Raw genomic sequence first — 25,000 nt, 5'->3', positions numbered from 1 at the left:
TACGGATTGCTTTGGGTACCCGACCGACTGACTGTATCTTAAACATTGAAAAGTAGAAAAAATATGGGTCAATCCCTCTTCCAAAGGCTATAATGAGTGAAAAGTCTAGATGGCCAAGACACATTTTGTGGATGAAAGATAACAGATTGCCCGAGATTGTCCTTGTCGAACAACCATCTAGGACCAAACTAAAAGTACTTCACCCCGAATAAGGTTGGAGAAAGTCATAAGGAAGGGTTTAAGGGAAATGTGGAACTTCTTAGGAGGATGTAAAGTAGGATGCTTTAAATAGATTTGGATGAAAGAGGAACGTGTGTATCTGAATTTTTTTCAGGTGGCTTGATGCTGAAGTGAGTTGAAAGCAGTAGTAATAGTGGTATATCAAGAACTAATGTTGCAGATTGTTTTTTCGTTTTGAGTAAAGTTGAAATTTTTTAAAAATTGTTCAGCTTATCCAAGGGGAATAGGAAGCAGGGATATAACCTCACAGATCTTGCAACTGTAGAACTGAAACAATAGCTCTTTGGCTGCTCTTAAACATTTTCTCTTCAAATAAAGATTCATTTCTGAGTCAAGATCAGTAAAAAAAGATGCAAACTACAGTCGTTTCAAAGTGGCTGATTAATCCCGTCACACTAGTTACGTAATAATAAGTTTACCTCCTATTTAACGTTTTTGGATGGAGACATGTAGTGCAGGCAAACTAGAGTTTGACCCCAAACATTTTGCAACAAAAATGATATTTATACCATGTTGTAGAGAAAAAAAGAAGAAGCTGAACAGCATATCCAAAGTTGCACATTCTAGGTCGTTGCAAAACTGTTTTTTTTTTTGTGTATCGTGTCAGTTTTCTCACTTTCATAACAAAAAAAATTATTTCCGGTAATTGTTCGTTTTTTTTTAACTGAATTATTATTCTAATGTAAAAAGACGAGATGAGTACGAAAATGGAGTCAAATTTGGTGTACGGTATATAATTTTTTTTTTATTAATCATCAATATGAAAATTTTACGCTTCTCGTCGTCGTGACCCCCTTCTTATTTTTTACCAGACCCTCTTTCGCTGGTTAAATTGTATGTTTTGAGATCTAATATTTAGTTAGCCTGAATCTAATCGCCGCTAGCTCCATTACCTGATGAGTCGGCGTAAACAAAAAAATTATTGCAAGATGTTTATTAAAACATAAAAATATTAGAAAAGGGAAATCATCTATGAAACAAGTTTTCAGCGGCCGACATTTAGAATCCCTCTTAAAATAAACTATTATAAACACACTGACTAGTATTCACAACTGATAAAATTATTTAATCAAGTTCCTGAACATTTGAAAGACAGAAATAAACTCCGACTAGTATTCACAGCTTACTTTTTTTTATTCAGATGTCTAAGCTTCGACGTTCTCCTCATCGTTATAGCTTTCGCTTATAGGAGGGTTAGAATAAGCTGTCCCTTTACACGTTTTGTACGCTGCAGTGCAAGCTAAGCTGTTTTTAAGGCAGTTACATCTCGTTGAGTTACAGTCCAGTTGACAGGAGCCCTTCACAATTTTCAGAAGCAGACGAGGGACTGGTAGGACGTCAGCAGTCAATGGATACAAGAAGTCATCTTTATTTTTCTAACCCCAATCCTCGGCTTTAAGTTCAGAATCAGAATCTCCGCTCCATACCTGAACTTGGTAGAAAATCCTGTAACTGTGAAATTTAGCCGCATCAGAAGTTGGTGGTGACTATTCTGGGTAGACGAACGTGCTAGCAATAGTCACCTTCTTTTTAAAACTTCCCTGTGGAGTTCATTCAGATTTTCCCCTTTTGATGAGCCATTTATAATGAGCAGAGCATCTTCTCCAGCAACCCTTACTTCGTCCTTCAAAGCTGACTTCAGCATAAAAACTGCAGCTGATGTACGAAAATCGGCATCTGCCATTAGCTTCATCAGAGAAACCTGCTCATTCCCTTTCCCAAACTGCGGATCCGTGAAGTAGAGTCACCACCTAAGATGGCATAAGCGAATAGAATCGGGTGGCATGTCTCTTGGCCCAGCTTCTCTTTTAATTTGTGATTATCTTATATTCGAGGAGCTGTGTTCGAATTTGGCTCAGGTGCAAAGAATAGTTTCTTGCTTGATAGGTCACCATAATAACACAATAGAACTAAAGGATCAGTATCATCTCCAATGACGGCAGTGTCGTAATACCGAGAAGAATCAACAGTAGCTTGCACAAATGGGTCATCTGCATCACTGGGTGCCTGGGCTACAACGAAGCCCTTTGATCGAAGATAAACAGCCAACGCTCAGATAAATCTGGCCTTGTTTTTTTTGCAGACAAGAGCTCATCCTGTTTTACCTTCAGCTGCATATCTGCTGTGAAGAAGATCTCACTGCTGATTATACGACTTCTCTGCAACTGGGCCATATCCTTTATGGTAAATTCACCCTCATAGTAGTCGAACACAATAGTGGCAGATAGATACTTTTGATTATGGTTGGTTTTTGGCCCATGGAATTCTGTACTGAAGAGTTCCACCGTTGATGATATTGAATGCCTCTTTGAAGGGGAGTAGAGCACTCCTCAAGAATGCAAGCCTATACTATAGCCTTGGCAAATTCTGGTTTGTTCTGAGACTGGAGCATGCAAGAACTGTCAAAAAGTGATGCTGGGTAGGAACACAGTTCGTATTGAAAATACTCAGATTCCGTGTGACTGATCATCTTTGCTGACATGATGAATCTCTGAAAAAAGAGAGTGGGGTCCAGTCTTTTGCAATCTCCACCTCGATTTTGCTTTGTAGTAATTTGAACTGCCTGTTGTTTTCTTCAAAACACAAAATCAGTGATCGGCTTTCCAGACACGGAGTCAATGATCTTTAGGCCTAAATCTCTAGCAGAATAAACGTTGGCATATTCGTAAGCTGTCAGACCGTTGGTGACGTTTCTTAGTTGAATATCCCCATTAAATGGTGATCCTTTTTCTAGGAAATCGATAACGATCTGGTTGTCTTTACAATCTCTTAGCTGCTTCGTCTCGGACGTTTCCTTGTGTTGTTTACTAGTTCCATAGAAAACCTGTGACGTACCCTGAATCAGAAGATTTAGTGCAGAGCAGATTGGTAGAGACAGAATCCCTAAAGACCTTTGAACCTCTGTCATACCGATTCCATCAATATGGCCACATGCCGTTTTAAGACAATGGTTGAGCTCCTGCTCAATGAAAAGATCCGTGGAGAGCCCGGCCCAGAATCTTTCAGAACGTCTGATCACATGCATCCCATTCTGGAAGGCTTGATAAACGGCAGGATGGGTTTCTAGGATCTTGACCATTCACTGGAAGTAAAGCTGGCAGGAATTTGTGTAATTGTTGTGCCCAGATGCCGCCAGATAAGGTGGCATGTCAGAGATGGATTTTAAGTGTATATCGTATGACCCAGATCATTCGGCTCTTAAGAAATTACGCATGCACGGATACCATAAAGGAGTATTGGAACCACAGTTTCGAGGTTCTGTACTGGAGCAGTTCCAGTCTCTACCAATCGATGAATACCCCTATTTTTTCCAGGGAAGGGTTTTCTTCTATATCCGTAACGATCACTTCTTTGTTCATAAGCTTTGTGTACAGGTTTCTGAGTTCCAATATTTCTTCAGGCTGCACAATTGGTTCAGCAACACTGGAACTTTCTTCAAGAAAGACTTCGGAAAGCAGAGTAGCATGTAGCGTAGCGTCAATCAGAAAATGACCAAGTATTGCCTTGGGTAATGAAAGTGGTGTAGCTGCCTTCTGTGCGCTAACAGGTCTTCTAAACGAGCCAACCATGATTTATCAGCCCACTTTTTTTTTTACCAACAATCGACGAATTGGTGGACAATAAGTGTTAAAAGAATTATGTCAAACGAAAATAAAAAAGTGCATATTGATGAATATGAAAAGGGTTTTCTTGTAGACACTAAATCAGGTTAGTTTGATTTTTAGCTCAGCTCATCATTTTCTGTCAGAATAGTTGACCTCTGATAGTATGGTGAAAAAGAAGTCACAACAATGAGAAGCGTAAATCACATAATGATGATTATGAAACTTTTTTCTGGTACATTGTATGTCAAATTTGCTTTAATTTTAGGGTTCAGCTCTTCATTTTACATCGAGACAGTACTTTGTATACAGAAAAACGAACATTTACCGACAGTTAATTTTTTTAAAGAAAAACTGAAATAATTGACACGAAAAGCAAAAAAAAATAAAAAAAACAGTTTTGCGTCGACCTAGAATGTGCGACTTTGAATATGTTGTTAAGCTTTTTTTCTCTACATGGTATAAAAATCATTTCTGTTGCAATTTGTTTGCGGTCGACCCATATTTTTGGCTAGTTTGCCTGTACTAATAGACGTTTAGTGAATTCTATTTGAGAGAAATGGGGTAACTGGGTATTTTCTACCGATTCGCAACCCCTGGGAGAAACCAAATTAAATTCAAAAATTATAATATCCTGCTACGTAACTTGATAATTCTTTCCTTTCAAACGAAACTGTTTGATCCACCCAGTGATCCACCTGACTCTCTATTTTTGAGGCGTTTTTAACTGAATTTTATTTAATTACATAGAAGACTGAAAAGTATTACAACTTTATTTAATTTCTCTGATTATTGTAAACCAAACAATCCATTGTAACAAATTGTAAATAAGGAGCGACTCGACCCAAAAGTAACCAAAGATCTAAAAATGAATTTTGATAGTAATGGACACATCAAAAGAGAAGGCTTTTTATACTAACTCCAAATATATAAAATTTGCTAAGTTTAATGCTACCACTTAAAAGCTACGAGCCTGAGAAATTTTTTCTTGATTTTTTAAAAAGGGGGACCATCCCCATTGTCAAGGATTTTAATGTAAATCCCCTTCCTTCACTTTACCCGACCATTGCTCTTTACGATAAAGCATAATTTTTTTTTGTATCACAATTCTTTAAGAAACACTCCTTAAAAACAAGGGCTGTTGAATTTGACCGATAAGTTTTTTTTTAAAGAACTTCAAGACCTTAGCGTAAGGAGTGAGGGTTGAGAAAGGGGCAACCCCTTTCATGTACAAAATAATTTTAGCTTGTTTTAAGTTTTAATGGTGCTCCTAAATTTCAGGGGAATTTTTTTTTTAATCTTTTAAATAATAGATTGACTATTTGATTGTATACTTGAATTTTCATAGTTGTTATTGTAAAATTACAATGTGCCTTAGGCTCGATTTTAAATTAAAAAAAAAACAAATTTTTTAACTGAAAGTAAGGAGCGACATTAAAACTTAAAGCGAACATAAATTATTCCATATATGAAAGGGGCTATCCCCTCTTCAACGCCTCGCTCTTTACGCTAAAGTTTTTTATTGTTTAAAAAAATAGAGTTGTGAGAATGAGTCAAACTTTAGCGTAAAGAGCGAGGCGTTGAGGAGGGGATAGCCCCTTTCATATACGGAATAATTTATGTTCGCTTTAAGTTTTAATGTCGCTCCTTACTTTCAGTTAAAAAAACTTGTTTTTTTTTAATTAATTATTGAACGTCTTTGAATTAAGACAGGTTTTTATTTTGGCTCACCGTCCGTGAATAATTAAAACAAAATGTGCATATAAATTATACTTTTATTCTGGTTAAATGGCTTTCTCGAAAGTTGTTTAACTTTATTTACGAATGTTTTATTAGTAATAAATATACGTATTAACTTACGAATTAACTTACGTAACGAACTATCATAGGGGGTTTGCTCCCTAGTCAATACCTCGCTCTTTACGCTAAAGTTCGAATTTTGTTCCAATTCTGTAAAAATGTCCCCTTAATCACAAAGGCCGTTAATTAGAATAAATACCTCTTCTGAAAGTAGTAATAGATCTTTGGCTCGTTTATGTTTTGAAGTTGCTCCTTACTTTCAGTTGAAAAACTTGTTTTTTTTATTTAATTTCTGTTCCTTTTTTTAAGTAATGCTGTGAAATCCGGCGCCCCCTTCATAGCAATATTCCTTCCTCCATGAGAACTTCCTCCATGGACAGATCCTCCCACATGAACCCTGACCAATCCACACCCCTCCCCACTACCAGAAAAAATTCCCCTCAAAACGTCTGTATACTTCCCAATAACCTATACTATATGTAAACATTGGGTAAAGTTCATAACTTTCAGCCCTCACCCCGGGGACTTTGGGGGATTAAGTCATCCTAAAAGACATACTTATCATATTTTTGACCATGCTGAACAAAATAGCTATCTCAAAATTTTTATCGGGTGACTTTGGGAAAAAATGAGCGTGGAAGGGGGCATAATTGCCCACCATTTTTGTGGTCACTCAAAAAAGGCACTAGAACTTTTAATTTCCATTCGAATGATCTCTCCCACGATATTCTAGGACCACTGGGTCAATACGATCACTCCTGGGAAAAAAACAACAACGGAAAAACAAAAAACAAAAAAACAAATAACACGCATCCATGATCTTTCTTCTGGCAAAAAATAAAAAATTTCACATTTTGCATATAGGAGCTTGAAACCTCTACGCTGGGGTTCTCTGATACGCTGAATCTGACGGTGTGATTTTCATTAAGGTTCTATAATTTGTAGGGGATGTTTTCCTCTTTTTTCGAAAATCAGGAAAATATTCTCAGGCGAGTAACTTTTGATGGGTAGAAATAAACTTGATGAAACTTATATTTTTGAAATCAGCATTAAAATTTGATCCTTTTGATGCATCTATTGGTATCAAAATTCCGTTTTGTAGAGTTTCGGTTACTATTTAGCCGGGTTGCTCCTTGCTTATGCAAGTTCGTTACCACGAACTGTTTGAAATAAGACATTTAACTACAATCACGGTAGTCAAGAAAATTATTATATATTTCCCAGAGAATGGGCACTGTAGTCTACAAAGGTTGACACACAGTATGATTTTTCTCCCGTAAGAAATAACTCAGAGTTGTACTTCTATGTGTAAAAAGAATAAAAAGAATATATATAAAAATTAAAAGAGTATATAGGAAAAATCGCGAAAGAAAATACGAAATAGGGCAAAAAGCAACAAAAGAGGAAAAAAAACATTGTTGGATGAGAAAAGAGAAAGAAAGAGAGAGACAGAAAGAAAGAAACAATGAGAGAAAGCCAGATAGAGAAAAAAATGCTGGATTTGTTGGTTGGGATTTTATCCCCACCAAGATGGATATATCCTCTTGATGGATTAAACAAAAATCCTGAGTTGATGACATTCTTGTTTTGATTATATTAAATTTTTTCTAATAAGAAGAATAATATGTACAATCCCATTATCTGGGCCTCTCGGTTTAATCACTATAAACTAGGCAATGATAAAACCCGTTTTGTGACGTCTTAACTGTTATAGAGCAGGCAATGATAGCAAGGTTTTCATTGCGTATACGATATTAAACTGTGATTTTTTGGGGATTAGGGGGGGGGGAGGGACCTAGGTTGGGTTGTATTTTTATATAGGTTACGTTAGCTTAGATTATTTAAAATATGCAAAGCTTCACCCCCACCCCACCCCTAATGTGCAAATATATAGCCCAAATTTGCTTCTAAACTATTATATATTCATCCTATTTAATTTTATTTCATTAGTATCAACCAAACTTGACCTTTTAGAGAGGCCCGGACAATGGGATAATACCGAATAATAAGTTCGAAATATCTAGTTTTCTCATAAGTATGTGAAAAACCGACTATATTAATATGAAACAAGGCTGCTGCATAACCGGAAATACTCCCAGACTAAATAATATCTTTTGGAGTCTATAGCCTTAGGGTGAGTTATTCCTGGGCCTGTGTCTCTGCTCAATTCAGTCTTCAAATTGAAAAAGTTTACTTACGAACAACGCTAAGATGACGAGCACTCGACATTGTTTGAAAGGAGGGACCTTCAGCAACTATCTCGCATCTGTATCTGCCTCCCGTGTCAAAGTTTACATTGTGAAGCAAAATTTTATGTTTGTCTGATTCTTCCATCTAAAAAAAATATTACTTAGCTCCAAGTTGATTTCTTTAACAAAAATATACAGCCCTAAATTCTGCTAAATTAGAAATTGAAGAATTACGAATTTTCAAACCTAAGCCTAGTGAGATACCATAATTTGCACTTTACTGAAAAATATAAATGTTTTTACTTTTATAACTTTAATAAATTAAATAATATTAACATTTTGATTACTAAATATCAGTATTTGTATATTAAACTGAAAATTCATATTCATTTGTTTTTTTTTCAGTAAAGTACAAATTATGTTCTGGCCTTGGGAAGGCATAGGGGTTTTGAGCCCTACTCATGTTAATTTCTGCTCGTTTTGAAATTGACTCGGTTATTTATTGTAATTTCTGTTCGTTTTGGGTTTCATTTATTTATCGATGCTGATTTGTGGTAGTTTCACGCTGAGTAGATTATTTGATGTTTTTTTTGCTCATTTTTGGTTTAATAGAGTTATTTACTTTTCTTTGAAAACTTATCTTGTGGAAAAAGTTTTTTTTAATTAATTTCTGTTCGTTTTATATTTACATCGTCTTTTCAGGGAAAACGAAAATGATTCTTTAAATCTTTTCGTTTTTTAAGACTTTATAGTGTGGCCTGCTATTTGTATGCTGGAGAAAAATTTTCAGCAATTTTTAACAACATACAAAATAGCGTAAGTGTATCCAAGCTATCAAAGAAAGTAAACAGATTCTTTTGCGACTGGTATCAAGTTTTTTATTTCAGGTCAACTAGAGGAGGTATGAAACTAAATTAAACACTACTATTTGTGTCCAGATTATTAAAAGTAAGCAAATATATTTGTATAAGTTGGAAGTAAGTAAATATATTTGTAAAAGAATCAACTTCCAGGATACCTTGCGATAACGTAGTGGACCAAGCTGCGGTTTCCTGATCACAGGTGCTGTGGTTCAATCCCGCGTTTCGCAAGGAAAGCGTCTCTAATTAATTCTAGAACAATTTTTTGTTCTCTATTGTTCAAATGTTATTCTTTTAGCTATATGAAAAGGATGAATGAGAGACACAATGCTCTGTAATAAGTCAACACTTCTACGTTGATTCTGCGTTGTCAAAATAGACCAGATTGGCAAGATGACTTGGTGGGATATCTCATAACTGGGATAGGGCATGCATAAAGTAGAAACGTTCAGGGAAAGCTTGTTTTTCTTTAAAACTAAATCAAAAGGCACTATTTGCATGTTGGTTGTCAATAAGAAGTCTCAGCAATCTTTAAATCTTTTCGTTTTTTAAGACTTTATAGTTTGGCCTGCTATTTGTACGCTGAAAAATTTTCAGCAATTTTTAACAACATACACCCTTTTAATAATCTGGAAACAAATAGTAGTGTTTAATTTGGTTTCATACCTCCTCTAGTTGACCTGAAATAGAAACTTGATACCATTCGCAAAAACAATCTGTTTACTTTCTTTGATAGCTTGGATACACTTACGCTATTTTGATTTGGTTAAATTTTAAGAGCAGAAGACTAGTAGCCCCGTAAGTTTGAACATAATACCCTCAGTCGTTCTTGGGATACTGCTGAGATGCCTTATCGGGGATTAGCGTTAATACAGTGCATACAGCAACATTTAATTTTTAAACATAATGGACAAATGGTAGGGGGGGCGTGGGAAGGGGGCTAGTTGCCCTCTAATAATGTTGACTATTAAAAAGGCCATTAACCCTTTCTATTTCCAATCTAATGAGCCCTTTTCGAAGTTCCTAAGACAATTCCTTTGATACGAAGTGCCCTGGTATAAAAAAAATATAATAAAATAAAAAAAATAATGCATTGTACCCACATCGATCTTAACTATAAAAATGTCAAGAGTATGTCAAATAAGACATTGTTACTTAGGTAGCGCTATTGTATTATTTTTTTTAATAAAATAAAAAAAAAATGCATTGTACCCACATCGATCTTTACTATAAAAATGTCAAGAGTTCCAATCACTTTCGACTATTAAAAAGGGCCCTAGCCCTTTCAATTTCCAATCAAATGAGCCCTTTTTGAGTTTCTGCGACAACTCCTTCGATACGAAGTGACCTTGTCTGAAGAAATAAATAAATATTAAATAATACATTGTGCCAAACATCGTTCTTTACTTAGGTAGCGCTATTGCACTGCCTATGATTTAATACCTCGTAAATCTGTTTGGCAATTTTGGAAAAAACTCTTTTATTTTATAATAAAAATGACTGAAAACAGCACGTTACTGGTGCACGATTTTGTAACCTTCTCTAAAGTACCTTCGCATTGATAAGTTAGGATTTTGTTAATAGTTTTATCCTGTCCCTAAAATTGTTAAGGACCCAGAGATAAGAAACAAACCCCAGTTGTTGAGAAATTTGCATATAATTAAATTTTTTCCAGTTCTAACCATCGTGTTTGACAGGAGGTCCTCCCCCTGCAGAAAATACCCATTCCTAGCTGAAAATAACCCCCCCAGAAAATACCCCCCAGAAATATCCCCCCGGAAAATATTCCTGGCGGAAAATACCCCCCTCCTGGTAAAAACTCCCCGTGGAAAATAAGGCTTTCCAAATTTGAGAAATTTATTTGAGTTTTTTTTTTCCGTAGGGGAAAGGAATTTTGGTATTTGTTTATTATGTACCACTCACTGAAGTTTACGCTATGTAAAACTCAAGAACAAACCGGTTACTTTGTTAGTTTTTTACAGCTTAGCGCGAGACAAGACAAAAAGAAGTGACAGAATATATGGGAAATATATAGTTTGGGCTATATATTTGGACCTGAGGGGGGGGGGGTAAAGTATTTGGGCAGTTTGAAGTCAGAAAACAATTCTTTCTAGGTATAGTCACTAAAAAATACTGAAGAATAGCAAGTTATCTGTAAATTTTTTTTACTAAATTCGAAAAAAAAGAAAAAAAAAATCTCATTATAAAGTAAATGTAATGTTTTATTTAAGTGTTTTTTTCCAAGTGTTAAGTGTTTTTTTTCAATGACCATTTTTTTAAGTATTAAGTACTTTTATTAGGTTAATGTATTGTTTCATTGAAGTATTTTATGATGATCGCTGATCAAAGTTTATGTTATTTGTGCATTTCATTTATGCAAAAAAGGTAAATTGTCTAACTGAGGCTCTAAATTTGTTTTCTATAGGTTTTGGCTCAGAAAAACAGATTTGATGAGGATAGCGCCAATAAATTTGTACAGATATCTTCTCAAAAAAACACCAGGTTTTTTGAAAACCACCTAGTCTGGATGACTATTCCTTTTTCCAGATTTTTGTCCCATTTTCCAGAAATTGGATAGTCTGGACGCGCAATATGGCTGCGAAGCGTGATATCAATTCTTGGGTGGGAAATTCAAATAACGATGAGATGTGGAAGCGTCGACACGTTTTCTTAGAAAATTGGCGAATTGCTTTGGCCTAAAATATTTGTCGTAGATCTTACTAATCCACCAGAACGTTTTCACACGAAATAATACTTGGAATATTGACAATCAGTTGTTAGTTACAACTAGAGACCACGTTCCACCGTACTTCGAATTACGCGTTTTAATTTTTACATCATCACTGTGCAGTCCTATGTTGTATAGTCTAAAAACCATGTTCCGGGATTTTTTGGGATTTTTTTAGATGAAAAATTAGGATTTTATTTTTAAGCTGGTGGCAACCCTGGTTCTCAGAGGCTGCCAAATCATTCTAGTTATCAGGGTCTATTAGTACATCCTAATTAAAATATCCCTTAGTATCAATACTAAGACAGAACGTTTAACTCACGAGCTTCAATATTAAGCATAGTACGTAGATCGCATTACCGATAAATTAACTTTGAAATGAGTACTACCAAACCTGTCTTATTTGATGATGATGGGTGGTACGAAGTTGCTACGGTAATTCAATAGCTGGTATGTCACCTATTAAAATATTTTTACTTTGTGATGATATAATGTTAAATCAAAAGTAAAAGCTATGCATACTCTGCTCCACATCGGATGAGTAGCCTATTACCCGGGTAAAATTACTTTTCAATTAGGACTATCAGAGGCAGTGTACTAGCGTTGGCCATAGTAAAAAGCCATAAGAAGTCAAAAAGTTACTAATGCAAGAGTTCAAAGAGCGAGAATTAAAGAGAGCCGATAGAGTAAAATGGCTATAGCAAAATCTTTAATCGACAACTTTGGGGGAAAAGGGGTGTGGAAGGTTGGCTAGTTGCCATCCAATCTTTTTGGTCACTTAAAAAGGGTGCTAGAATGTTTAATTTCCGTTCTAATAAATAAACACGCAAACACAGTAAATACACTTGCTAGTAGTAGCCTATTACTGACGCTACTAGTCGTAGTTGTAATAATATCCGTATAATACCTTCTCATTTGACCAGCATCCTTCTCGAGATGCCCTGAAAGTTTAAACTTAGTATTCTAAGTAGTTCCTTAGATATTGCTGATATGACGTTTTGACAGCTAGCATTCAAACAGTGTGTTTCAAATTTATTCAACATCTCCCTCAATAGTTCCTGAAAATTTTACCTGCATACTCTAAGTCTCAATAGTAACAGTAGTCATAGTAGTTGTAGTATTAATAATAATAGTAGCAGTAGCAGCAGTAGTAGTAGTTTTAGTAGTAGTACTATAAGTAGTGGTAGTAGTAGTAGTGGTAGTAGTACTAGTTGTTGTTGTGGTAGTAGTAGTAGCAGTGGTAGTTTCAGTTGTACTAGATTTACTAGATTTACTAGGTATTATCAGCTATAGTAGTAGTAGCAGTAGTACCAATAATCACATAGTGTTTTTTGGTTAGTTCAGTATTCCCCATAACGTGCCCTAAATATTTAAACATTTGCACTTAATGCTCTAAATTGTTCCTTGGGTACTAGTGATGCTCCCTAATGACAACTTGCATGTGATTAGTGAGTTTCAATTTAGTTAAACACCGTCTCAACATTTCTTGAAAGTTTCACGTTAATAACCTTTGCCTTAGAAATTTTAGTATTTTTTTTTAACATGCACATAGTGATTTTTCTTTGTAAATTCTACATCCTTCTAAACATTCCTTAAAATAACTAACTAAATACTCTAAGACTTTTGAGTATTTAAAGATCCCCCTCAGCATGCCCTGGAAGTGTTTACTTAAAATTCTAAGCTCTTCTTGAAATATATCTGATGCTTCCCTTTAGTAAGTTTCATAAACATATTTGGATTTGATTTAGTTCAACATTCCCCTCAACATTTTCAAAATTTTTTACCTCAATACCCTTACCCTTAGTAGCATGGAAAGACTAGCATTAGAAATAACAGTAGTAGCATCGACATATTGCTTATTCGTAAGTTCAACATCTCCCTCAAAATTTCCTAGAATTTTCAACTCAATACTCTAAGCCGCTCCCGAGATATTGCTGGTAAGCTCTTTTGAACACCTGCAAGTAAATAGTAGGTTTTGATTTAATTAAGGATCTCCTCAATATTTCTTGCAGTATTCAGCTTAATACCCTTAGCCCTAATAGTAGTACTAGCAGCAGTATTAGTAATAGCCAGGGGCGAATCTCTGGCATTTTTTTTTGGCGGGGGGGGGGGCAAGAGGGGTCCATATCTGAATAGACAAAGGGCATGGGATGTATATTTTTTTCCATATTATTGGTGGGGGGGTAACTGCCCCTCCTTGCCACCTCCAAACGACGCCCCTGGTAATAGTAGTAGCAACAGTAGAAGTAGCCGTAGTAGTGGTATGCACATAGTGCATACGGTTAGTTCTATACCCCACATAACATACCCTCCGAGTTTCAACTTATTACGCTAGACCGTTCCTAAGAGATTGCTTATTGCCTCCTCCCAAACATTACCAGAAATTTTCACATTAGTACCCTTAGTCTTAGTAGTATACCCAGTAGAAGTAACGGATGTTATCGTGGCAGCAGAAGTATTAGTAGATGTAGTAGTAGAAGTAGTAGTAGTAGTTGTTGTAGCATTAGTAGAAGCAGCAATAATAGTCGTAGTAGTAGTAAAAGAAGTAGTAATAGTAGCAGCATTAGTAGTAGTAGCAGTTGAACCTTTCAGTCAAAAGAAAATTCCCTACGACATTCCCTGAAAGTTGCAACTTAATACCCTCACCTAAGAAGTTCCAGAAATATGACAACTTGCATGCACACATTGTGTTTTGATTTAGTTCAACACTCCCCTCAATATTCCCAGAAAACTTTACCTTAATGCCATCAGTTTTTTTTGGAAAAGACTTTAGTCTTCTTAAAAAATACCACTAGAACTTTTAATTTCCAATTGAATGAGCCCCTACTGAAGTTTCTACAACACCTCCTCCCACACGAAATGCCATGGTGAAAAAAACACAAATACAAATAAATAATAATGCACAGAACCTGCTTTACTCATATCTTAGTCAGCTCTATTGTACTGCCTATGATTCGTTCATCGAGTCCGACAAAATACTAAAGGTTCATTAATCTAACTGCCAGATATTAAAGGAAACTATAACCTCACCTACCACTCTAAAGAAAAACGCATCCTGCGTTATCAATTAGCAAAGCTCTTTGAGGGCTCACATTTACTCTTATTTTGTTTCACTTCAGTCATGTTATTTGTTTAACCTTGCAGCCTCAAACTAGATTTGACTAGAACAGTTATGTTCTTACATAATGTATTTTTGTCGTTGAAGCCGGAAGAAAATGTAAACATTGTCAAATGTGACATTCCTCCCGCTCTATATTTTTTCACTCTTACTCTAAACCGTCATATAAAATAAATGATTGTAAGATGTTGGGAGAGGGCTCCTTTGACATCAAATCCTTAGAGTTAATGCCCATTATTAGTGACGTAAGCGATCAGAGGGTAATTGACCAATTAATATTTTTTTGTAGTTTTTGTACATCAAAACAACTCCATGGTCAAAATAGCCAATAAAAATAACGATATTATTCCAGGCCAAACATAATGGACCAGCCCCAAGACACATATATAGGCTATGAAACAGCATATTTCAAGACAAAGACAGTATTTTGGTGGACTTTTGAGAGTAAACAGTTTACCCGTATTTGTATTATTTTTGTCTAGTTTTGATTTTGTTTTTACTTGTGTTTCTTAGCCTTTCTCTCTTATTATTATTTGATTATCTATTTTGCTTATTCGTTAATCTTCAACATTAGTTATTTTTCATCTTTTCTTCTTGTTTCATGTAATCATTTAGCGTAAAGTAAAGGCTAGAATGTAAGCTGTTACACACCAGATCCGGAGTTTTTTCCCTATCACAATGATTTCTATTTGTAATTAGTGGATATTTTAAATTTTGTTATAAATAAACTACATCAAATTAAGTACTTCACAGGTAAATTTATTTACAGAAGTGGTTACTAGATACATTCTTCAAATTAGAATTAAGCATATGTGTTTAGTCGTCATTAAATAAAAAAAAAAACAAGTTTTTTTAACTGAAAGTAAGGAGCAACATTAAAACTTAAAACGAACAGAAATTATTCTGTATATGAAAGGGGCTGTCCCCTCCTTAACGCCTCGCTCTTTACGCTAAAGTTTTTCATTGTTTAAAAAAAAAATAGAGTTGTGAGAAAGTCAAACTTCAGCGTAAAGAGCGAGGCGCTGAGGAGGGGACAGCCCCTTTCATATACAGAATAATTTCTGTTGGTTTTAAGTTTTAATGTCGCTCCTTACTTTCAGTCAAAAAAAACTTTAAAAAACTTTTTTTATTTAATTTTTGAACGTTTTTGAATAAATGCAGGTTTTGATCTTGGCTCACCGTACATGAATAATTAAAACAAAATTTTCATATTAATTTACTTTTATTTAGTTAAATGGTTTTCTCGAAACATGTTTAATTTTATTTATGAGCGTTTTTATTAGTAATAAATATACGTAACTTACGAATTAACTTACGTAACGAACTTCTATATTCATATATTTTAAATACGTATATTAGGGGGTTCGCCCCCTAGTCAATACCTTGCTCTTTAAGCGAAAGTTCGAATTTGTTCCAATTCTTTAAAAATGACCGCTTAATCACAAAGGCCGTTAATTAGAATAAATAGCTCTTATGAAAGTACTAAAAAATCTTTGGCTTCAAGAGTGAGGTAATGACTAGGGGGTGAACCCAATCATATATCTAATATTGTCTGTTCGTTTAAAGTTTTGATGTTGCTGCTGTTGCAGTTGAAAAACTTGTTTTTTATATTTAATTTCTTATCTTTTTTTAAAATAATGCTGGGAAGTCCGGCATCCCCTTCATAGCAATGTCCCTTCTCCCATGAAAATTTTCTTCATGGAAAGATCCTCCCACATAACCCCCGCCGCACCACCCCCCACTACCAGGAAAAATCTCCCCTGACAACGTCTGTATACTTCCCAATAACCAATACTAGATGTTAACAGTGGGTAAAGTTCATAACTTTCAGCCCTCCCCCCGGGAACTTCGGGGGATTAAGTCATCCTAAAAGACATACTTATAATATTTTCGAACATGCTGAACAAAATGGCTATCTAAAAATTTTGATCACGTGACTTTGGGAAAAAATGAGCGTAGGAGGGGGCCTAGTTTCCCTCCAATATTTTGATCACTTAAAAAGGGCACTAGAACTTTTAATTTCCATTCCAATGAGCCCTCCCACGATATTCTAGGACCACTGGGTCGATACGATCACCCCTGGAAAAAAAAAAAAAATAAACATAGATCTGTGATCTTTCTTCTGGCAAAAAATACAGAATTTCACATTTTTGTAAATAGGAGCTTGAAACCAGAGTTCTCTGATACGCGTAATATGATGGTGTGATTTTCATTAAGGTTCTATGACTTTTAGGGGGTCTTTCCCCCTTTTTTCGAAAATCAGGCAAATTTTCTCAGGCGCCTAACTTTTGATGGGTAAGACTAAACTTGATGAAACTAATATATTTGAAATCAGCATTAAAATATGATTCTTTTGATGTATTTATTGGTATCAAAATACCGTTTTCTAGAGTTTCGGTTACCATTGAGCCGGGTCGCTCCTTACTTACAGTTCGTTACCACGAACTGTTTGATTCTGGAAAACTTGAAGTGGGATCTTGAAGCATGGACGTTTTCTCACAATTCGGGCATGTACATGCATTGCATCTTTGTTAACTCTTGAAGCTTCGGGGATGATTCACGGAACAGTGTAAATGATTATAAATGAATATTATCCATTGAAAAATTTTATTGTTTATTAATAAATTATTTTACAATTTGATACTTAAAAAATTTGGATTTACAAGCTGCATCCAACCTAAAAAATGAAAATTGTTGTTAGTCAGGAAGTCTCAAAAATTAAAAATATCGTTCCCCCTCACTGTAATTTCAGTGGGCTTTCCTAGTAGGTAAAACTCATGTCGATAATTCGAAAATCCGATTTTATTTGTCTTGGCTTTACTCTAATTAGCCTTGGCTCTCAAGTCTTTCATCACTTCCACCAAGTTGATAATTCAAGTTCTACTACCAAGTATCAAGCTCTACTGCTCCTAAAATTACTACCACTATTACCATTGCTCCAGCCACTTATACCATGGCTATTTGTAAAATATCAACCCCAACAGTAGAAAGCTATCTTATACTCGTGACACTCACCCCTGCTGCCATCTACAATTTAGTTTAATGCTGACGGGACATAATTTATTCAAGGATTATCGATCGAGTCTAATGGGGGTCAAGGTCGATTTATTTGCTGTTGTTTGCCCAGGTGTAATGACATTGGGGGTGATTTACATAATCGATGGGGGAGTTATTGGTTCACGAAGGGGGAATTAGGAAACAAACATGGCTTCATTGTTGTTTGCCTAGCCTAACCTGAGAACTTGATTTACATAATCGCTAGGGGAAATTATTGATTCACGAATGGGGGAATTAAGAAACAAACATGGATTCATTATTGTTTGGCTAGCCTAACCTGAGAAATTGATTTACATAATCGCTAGGGGAAATTATTGATTCACGAATGGTGGAATTAAGAAACATTATGGCTTCTTTAATCTTAGGTCTGTGGGATAAACGTTCTTTAGGTCAGAGAGAAAAATTAATATTCTATTTTTAAATAGGGCTTCATTGATCTTTACTGTCAGGAATTATAAATGACATCACTTGTTATCTCGGAATTATGCGGGAGTCTAAAGAGATAGAAATTCTATTTTTAAATACGGCTTCACTGAGCTTTAAGTCGGAGAGATAAATTGATATTCTAACGAAACCTTAATAGTTTAGCTAGGAAAATTTATGAGATGAAGAGATTAACCTAGGAAAGGGTTTCCTAGAAATTTGAAATGTGAAAGCACAGAGATGCCAAACAAAAGGAACACGCTGAAATTACGTTTAGGGATTATTTGGGTGAAACGGTTATAGACATTTTAGGGAATTATTTTGGTGAAACAGATAGAGACATTTTAAAAGAAGATTTTAGAAAAGGTTTTAGAAGAGAATTTGCGGGTAAAACTCTGTGGTCGTTATAATACACAAGTTGTATTTTAACAGTGTTGTAAGGTCCCCTACCCCGACCCCAAAGGGTTCCGATCCCCCTACCCCAACCACAAAGGGTTCCAATCCCCCTACCCCAACCCCGAAGGAAGCCACAGGTCCTCAAAGGTCCACCGGGCTCCCAAAGGACCACCCGACCCTCAAGGGTACCCCAGACCCCCCCCCCCAGGCCCCAAAGGGTCCCCTCCCCCCCCTTTGCCCCCCCCCCCAAAGGGCCACTCTCCCTCCATCTCCACCCCTCCTCAGTAAACCATTACCAAACACTACTGAAATATTCCAACTCTTGCATTTCAACGAACGAAATTCAAAATTAACTTTGAAAAATCAAGAAAATGTAACTGTGACAAGGTAAACCACATCCAAACACTACTGAAATATTCCAACTCTTGCATTTCAACGAAAGAAATTCAAAATGAACTTTGAAAAATCAAGAAAATGTAACTGTGACAGGGTAAACCATAACCAAACACTACTGAAATATTCCAACTCTTGCATTTCAACGAAAGAAATTCAAAATGAACTTTGAAAAATCAAGAAAATGTAACTGTGACAAGGTAAACCACAACCCAACTCTGCTGAAATATTCCAACTCTTGCATTTCAACGAAAGAAATTCAAAATGAACTTTGAAAAATCAAGAAAATGTAACTGTGACAAGGTAAACCACAACCAAACACTACTGAAATATTCCAACTCTTGCATTTCAACGAAAGAAATTCAAAATGAACTTTGAAAAATCAAGAAAATGTAACTGTGACACGGAAAACCACAACGAAACACAACTGAAATATTCCAACTCTTGTATTTCAACGATAGAAATTCAAAATGAACTTTGAAAAATCAAAAAAATGTAGTTGTGACAAGGTAAACCACAACCAAACACTAGTGAAATATTAAAACTCTTTAATTAAAGATAAAGAAATAAAATAATAAAATAGAATTTTAATGTTAATTAATCTTTTAATATTGTAACAATCAAAAACCACTTATTATCTATTACAGATAATGCAATTAGGCTAAAGCAATTCAAAATGAACCTTGAACAATCATGAAAATGTAACTGTGACAAGGTAAACCACAACCAAACACTACTGAAATAGTCCAACTCATGCATTTCAACGACAGAAATTCAAAATTAAATTTCAAAAATCACGAAAATGTAACAATGATAAGGTAAACCACGACCAAAAACTACTGAAAAAATCAAACTCTTGCATTTCAACGAAAGAAATTCAAAATGAACTTTGAAAAATCAAGAAAATATGTAACTGTGACAAGGTAAACCACAACCAAACACTACTGAAATATTCCAACTCTTGCATTTCAATTAAAGAAATTCAAAATGAACTTTGAAAAATCAAGAGAATGTAACTGTGACAAGTTAAACCATAACCATACACTAATTAAATAATCAAAATATTGCATTTAAACGAAAGAAATTAAAATTAAATTTGAAAAAAACAAGAAAATGTAACTGTGACAAGGTAAACCACCAGCAAACACTACTGAAATATTCCAACTCTTGCTTTTCAACGAAAGAAATTCAAAATGAACTTTGAAAAAATCAAGAAAATGTAACTGTGACAAGGTAAACCACAACCAATGCAAGAGTTGGATTCCAACTCTTGCATTTCAACGAAAGAAATTCAAAATGAACTTTGAAAAATCAAGAAAATGTAACTGTGACAAGGTAAACCACAACCAAACACTGCTGAAATATTCCAACTCTTGCATTTCAACGAAAGAAATTCAAAATGAACTTTGAAGAATCATGAAAATGTAACTGTGACAAGGTAAACGACAACCAAATACTACTGGAATATTCCAACTCTTGTATTTCAACGATAGAAATTCAAAATGAACTTTGAAAAATCAAAAAAATGTAACTGTGACAAGGTAAACCACAACCAAACACTGCTGAAATATTCCAACTCTTGCATTTCAACGAAAGAAATTCAAAATGAACTTTGGAAAATCATGAAAATGTAACTATGACAAGGTAAACCACAACCAAACACTACTGGAATATTCCAACTCTTGTATTTCAACGATAGAAATTCAAAATGAACTTTGAAAAATCAAGAAAATGTAACTGTGACACGGTAAACCACAACCAAACACTACTGAAATATTCCTACTCTTGCATTTCAACGAAAGAAATTCAAAATGAACTTTGAAAAATCATGAGAATGTAACTGTGACAAGGTAAACCACGACAACACACTACTGAAATATTCCAACTCTTGCATTTCAACGAAAGAAATTCAAAATGAACTTTGAAAAATCATGAAAATGTAACTGTGACATGGTAAACCACAACCAAACACTTCTGAAATATTCCAACTCTTGCATTTCAACGAAAGAAATTCAAAATGAACTTTGAAAAATTAAGAAAATGTAACTGTGACAAGGTAAACCACAACCAAACACTACTGAAATATTCCAACTATTGCTTTTCAAAGAAAGAAATTCAAAATGAACTTTGAAAAATCAAGAAAATGTAACTGTGACAAGGTAAACCACAACCAAACACTACTGAAATATTCCAACCCTTGCATTTCAACGAAAGAAATTCAAAAATCAACTTTGAAAAATCAGGCCATTGGGGTGCCGGGGGCCCTTTGGGGGGGGGGGAGGGGGCGTGGGGGAGGGGGTCGTTCTGTGTCTCAATGCACAAAAAAATATTAGAAAATGGGGGGGGAGGGGGAGGAGGGGAGGGGCAGGAGGGGGAGGGGAGGGGGGAGGTGAGGAGGGGTGGAGATGGAGGGAGAGTGGCCCTTTGGGGGGGGACAAAGGGGGGGAGGGGATCTCTTTAGACTCCCGCATAATTCCAAGATAACAAGTGATGTCATTTATAATTCCTGACACTAAAGATCAATGAAGCCCTATTTAAAAATAGAATATTAATTTTTCTCTCTGACCTAAAGAACGTTTATCCCTCAGACCTAAAATTAAAGAAGCCATAATGTTTCATAAAATTCCACCTTCGTGAATAAATAATTTCCCCTAGCGATTATGTAAATCAAGTTTTCAGGTTAGGCTAGCCAAACAACAATGAAGCCATGTTTGTTTCTTAATTCCCCCATTCGTGAATCCATAATTTCCCCTAGCGATTATGTAAATCAATTTCTCAGGTTAGGCTAGGCAAACAACAATGAAGCCATGTTTGTTCCTTAATTCCCCCTTCGTGAACCAATAATTCCCCCATCGATTATGTAAATCACCCCCAGTGTCATTACACCTGGGCAAACAACAGCAAATAAATCGACCTTGACCCCCATTAGACTCGATCGATAGTCCTTGAATAAATTATGTCCCGTCAGCATTAAACTAAATTGTAGATGGCAGCAGGGTTGAGTGTCACGAGTATAAGATAGCTTTCTACTCCCAACGAAGGAAACACTAAAATAATTTCCACAAAGACGGCTAATTTTATCAGTGACTACTCCTATCCCCATTACCCCTCATACTACGACTATTCTCAGCACGATTGCTCCTGCGATAATTTACAAATATTACAGTAATGCTTACTATATTATATTCCTTGAGAAATAGTATACTTTATAATCCGTGTTAATAAATGCCTTCCATAATCTGTTGTATCCCACTTAACTTTATGCATTACACTCAGTTTACTCCATGACTCTCGTAAATCCATTAAACTTCCAGCATTCACCTCTATTTACTTAACGATCCGTGCTAGCTACTTTTTTTTTAGCCACTGTAATCTAATTAACTTTGTGCATTGTGCGCGGTGTACCTTACGATTCATGCGAAAAAAGACTATAAACACGTCCTGTCTTCTAGCATTATGCTTTGACAATTTTTGTTTGTGTACTTTTTTTTTATAACTTCTAAGGAAGACATCTTTTTACTCCAATTTATGTGAAACAAACTTCTTTCTAAGAAGAAACAAAAAAAAACATCGAATGTCTTTTAATTTAAACGAATGCACTCATTGAAACTGTTTATCCAGAGCATTAGCTTCTAAATGGAGAGGCAATTTGATTGTCACCTAATTATTATTTTGCCTCAAGTGCATTTTTATCTAATTTTTTGATCACATGAATCTAAATATTAAGCATGGAAAGGATATTTTTCGGTAAGAATTAATGGGGATAAGAAAACTAAGAAAATTTGAGAGCCAATTTTCCCCTGTCTTTGGGGAAAGTCAAAAGTTTTGGAACAAGAGATTCAGAATTAATTCGTCTTTAGTAACGCACTGTTAAGAATATCTTCTCCTCATCAGTAACCAATATGCAAATATGTTTTCACATCTACTATATTCTCCCTCCCTCAGTAGTCCAGAAGCTCCATCAGCTGATATTTGAAACCTGAGAAAAGAATTCTGTACAGCCTGACTGTAAGTGGTCTATTATTGGAGTCCAGTGTATTCCCCAAGAAAGCCCCCCTATAAATATCAATTTATATTTCAAATGCACATAGAATATAAATATGCACAATCAATCTTTTTATGATGACAAACTGTAAGTAAGGAGCAACTTGGGCCATTAGTAACCAGAACACTAAAAAACGAATTTTTGAAATATTAATGAATCAAAAGGTTAGATTTTTTATGCTGACTCAAAATATATGAAGTTCAATAAGTTTGATGTTACATATAAAAAGCCACGAGTCGGAAAAAATTTGCCTGCTTTTTGAAAAATTGGAAAAACACACCAAAAAAAGCAACTGATCTTAGTGAATATTACGCTTATAGATTGAGCATATCAAAGAACTCGTTAAAGCTGCCAAGCTCTAATCTACAAAATTGTGTAATTTTGCATTTTTTTTTTCTTTTTTAGAAGAAAAATCGGGGATAAATGTTTAGTGTTTTTTCCCGTGGGTGATTGGATCAAAATGGTCCAAGAAGATCCGGAAAGGATTCAATCGTACGGAAATTAAAAGTTTTTGACCCTTTTAAAGTGATGAAAAGATTACATGACCAAAAACAGTACTGATTCAGATTTTAAAGCGATCACAACTGTCTGGAAACGGATTATTTCCGAACATCATTAAAATGGTAAGTTCTGCAAAATAATCTCACTGCAGTAATAGATTTTTTAGTATTCGAAAAAGGATTATACTTCCTGACCTTGCCTAATTGTTATTGTTGAATTATTTTTGCCAATTTTAGCAATAATTGAGCAGAAGAAGCAAGTTTCTGTCACAAGTAAACTGCAGGGAATAGGTAGTAGAAACCTACGCTTCCCTTACTTATTGGTGTCTGGTTCTGAACGTTCCAGTAGCGATCGAGTATTAGCCCCACAGACTATGCTCTCTCCAGAATCATTCCTTAGCGAAATGGCAAACGAGAAACTAGTACTGAATGTAGTGTTAAACTTTATTTTGTAAGCAAGAAAAGCTGGATGTTTGACAGACTCTATCACAAAAATCACTTGTGATTTCCATAAATTTTGTGCGATTTCTAAATGCGACCTACTAATTAACAGAATGTTAGCACCAACATCATATATAATGTGCGAGCATTCGATCTTTGTGACAAAAAAAGGTATCTCTGCCCCGATTCGTCTGAACCGGAACAACTGCCTGCGGTTCTGAGGAAACCACCGCGACACTAACTGGCAAGTTAAACGAATTCTTTATGAAAATTAAAAGTTGCGTTGAACAACAGAGCGTTAAGCCTGTCCTTCAGAATTCTACTCCCATGATAGAACCTGGAAAGCCTACTTATACTGCAGTAATTCCTGCTCCCTCAGTACTGTAGATGCTAAGCATTTTGCCACACTTCTGCTAACTGTGTTAATCCAGAGAAATACTCTACGTGTACTGGTCCACATAGGAACTCTAAAAACAGTCCCTGACAGCTAGTCCTGAAGCGTGCATTGTGTGGTAAAACTGATCGTCCGTGCTAAGTGTATCACTACCCTGTAGCCCAGAAACTATTAAAAATAAGTCACTTTATATGAATCACCCCTTGGAATACAAATGGTGCAGTGATCAATACAAATCCACTTTTGCGTCATCTTATTGGTGATTGTGATGTGCATTGTCTACAGGATCATTTCTTATCGAAAGAAGGACTAGCCCTGCTGCAACTGGATGGTCTGGTTGAATTCTTTGGTTTGCCAGTGTTTTTAAGTGAGAGAGGAAGACTCTCTGTGCCGAACTTAAGTAGAGCATTGGTGTTGCTCTATTTATTTCTGCCCAGCTTATGCTCAAACCAATTTCGTCCTCTGGTTTCTTTATGTCGGTTCATTTTTTTGACATTGTGTTTTTTACATATATGCCAACTGACTACTGTAATTTATACTTAGAGTGGAAGTTCCACATAGATTGTAATAAGCTTGCTAATGCTGTTTCAGAAGCGCAGAAACAAGGCATTACTGTTATTGTTGCAGAGGATATGAGCTCTGATCTTAGTGATACTGATAGCTCCAGGACAAAGACCCTTCTTAGTTCCTGTGCTCGACTCACGGTCATTAACAGCAACCTGGCTTTTGCATATGTGCATAATAATGGGTCTTAATCCCATTTTGACTTTTTTCTTTCAACAAAACTGATTGTAAATCACCCTTCTTCCCGTGT

The 25,000-nt window shown here is 35.5% G+C and overlaps 1 protein-coding gene across 2 annotated transcripts in view; it reads right to left on the bottom strand.

The window, feature by feature from the left end:
* Positions 1 to 25,000, bottom strand: part of LOC148956749 (cell adhesion molecule 2-like) — a 241,206-nt gene that overhangs the window by 120,703 nt on the left and 95,503 nt on the right. For both annotated transcript variants that reach the window (XM_089087196.1, XM_089087205.1), the window contains exon 4: positions 7,841 to 7,976. In XM_089087196.1, coding sequence (XP_088943322.1) covers positions 7,841 to 7,976 — 136 coding nt within the window. The remainder of the gene's footprint in view (positions 1 to 7,840; positions 7,977 to 25,000) is intronic.

Source organism: Artemia sp. Qi Xiang Cuo, chromosome 1, assembly GCF_049724085.1.
Source record: "Artemia sp. Qi Xiang Cuo chromosome 1, ASM4972408v1, whole genome shotgun sequence".
NCBI lineage: Eukaryota > Metazoa > Arthropoda > Branchiopoda > Anostraca > Artemiidae > Artemia > Artemia sp. Qi Xiang Cuo.
This window is presented reverse-complemented; position numbering and strand designations above follow the sequence as displayed.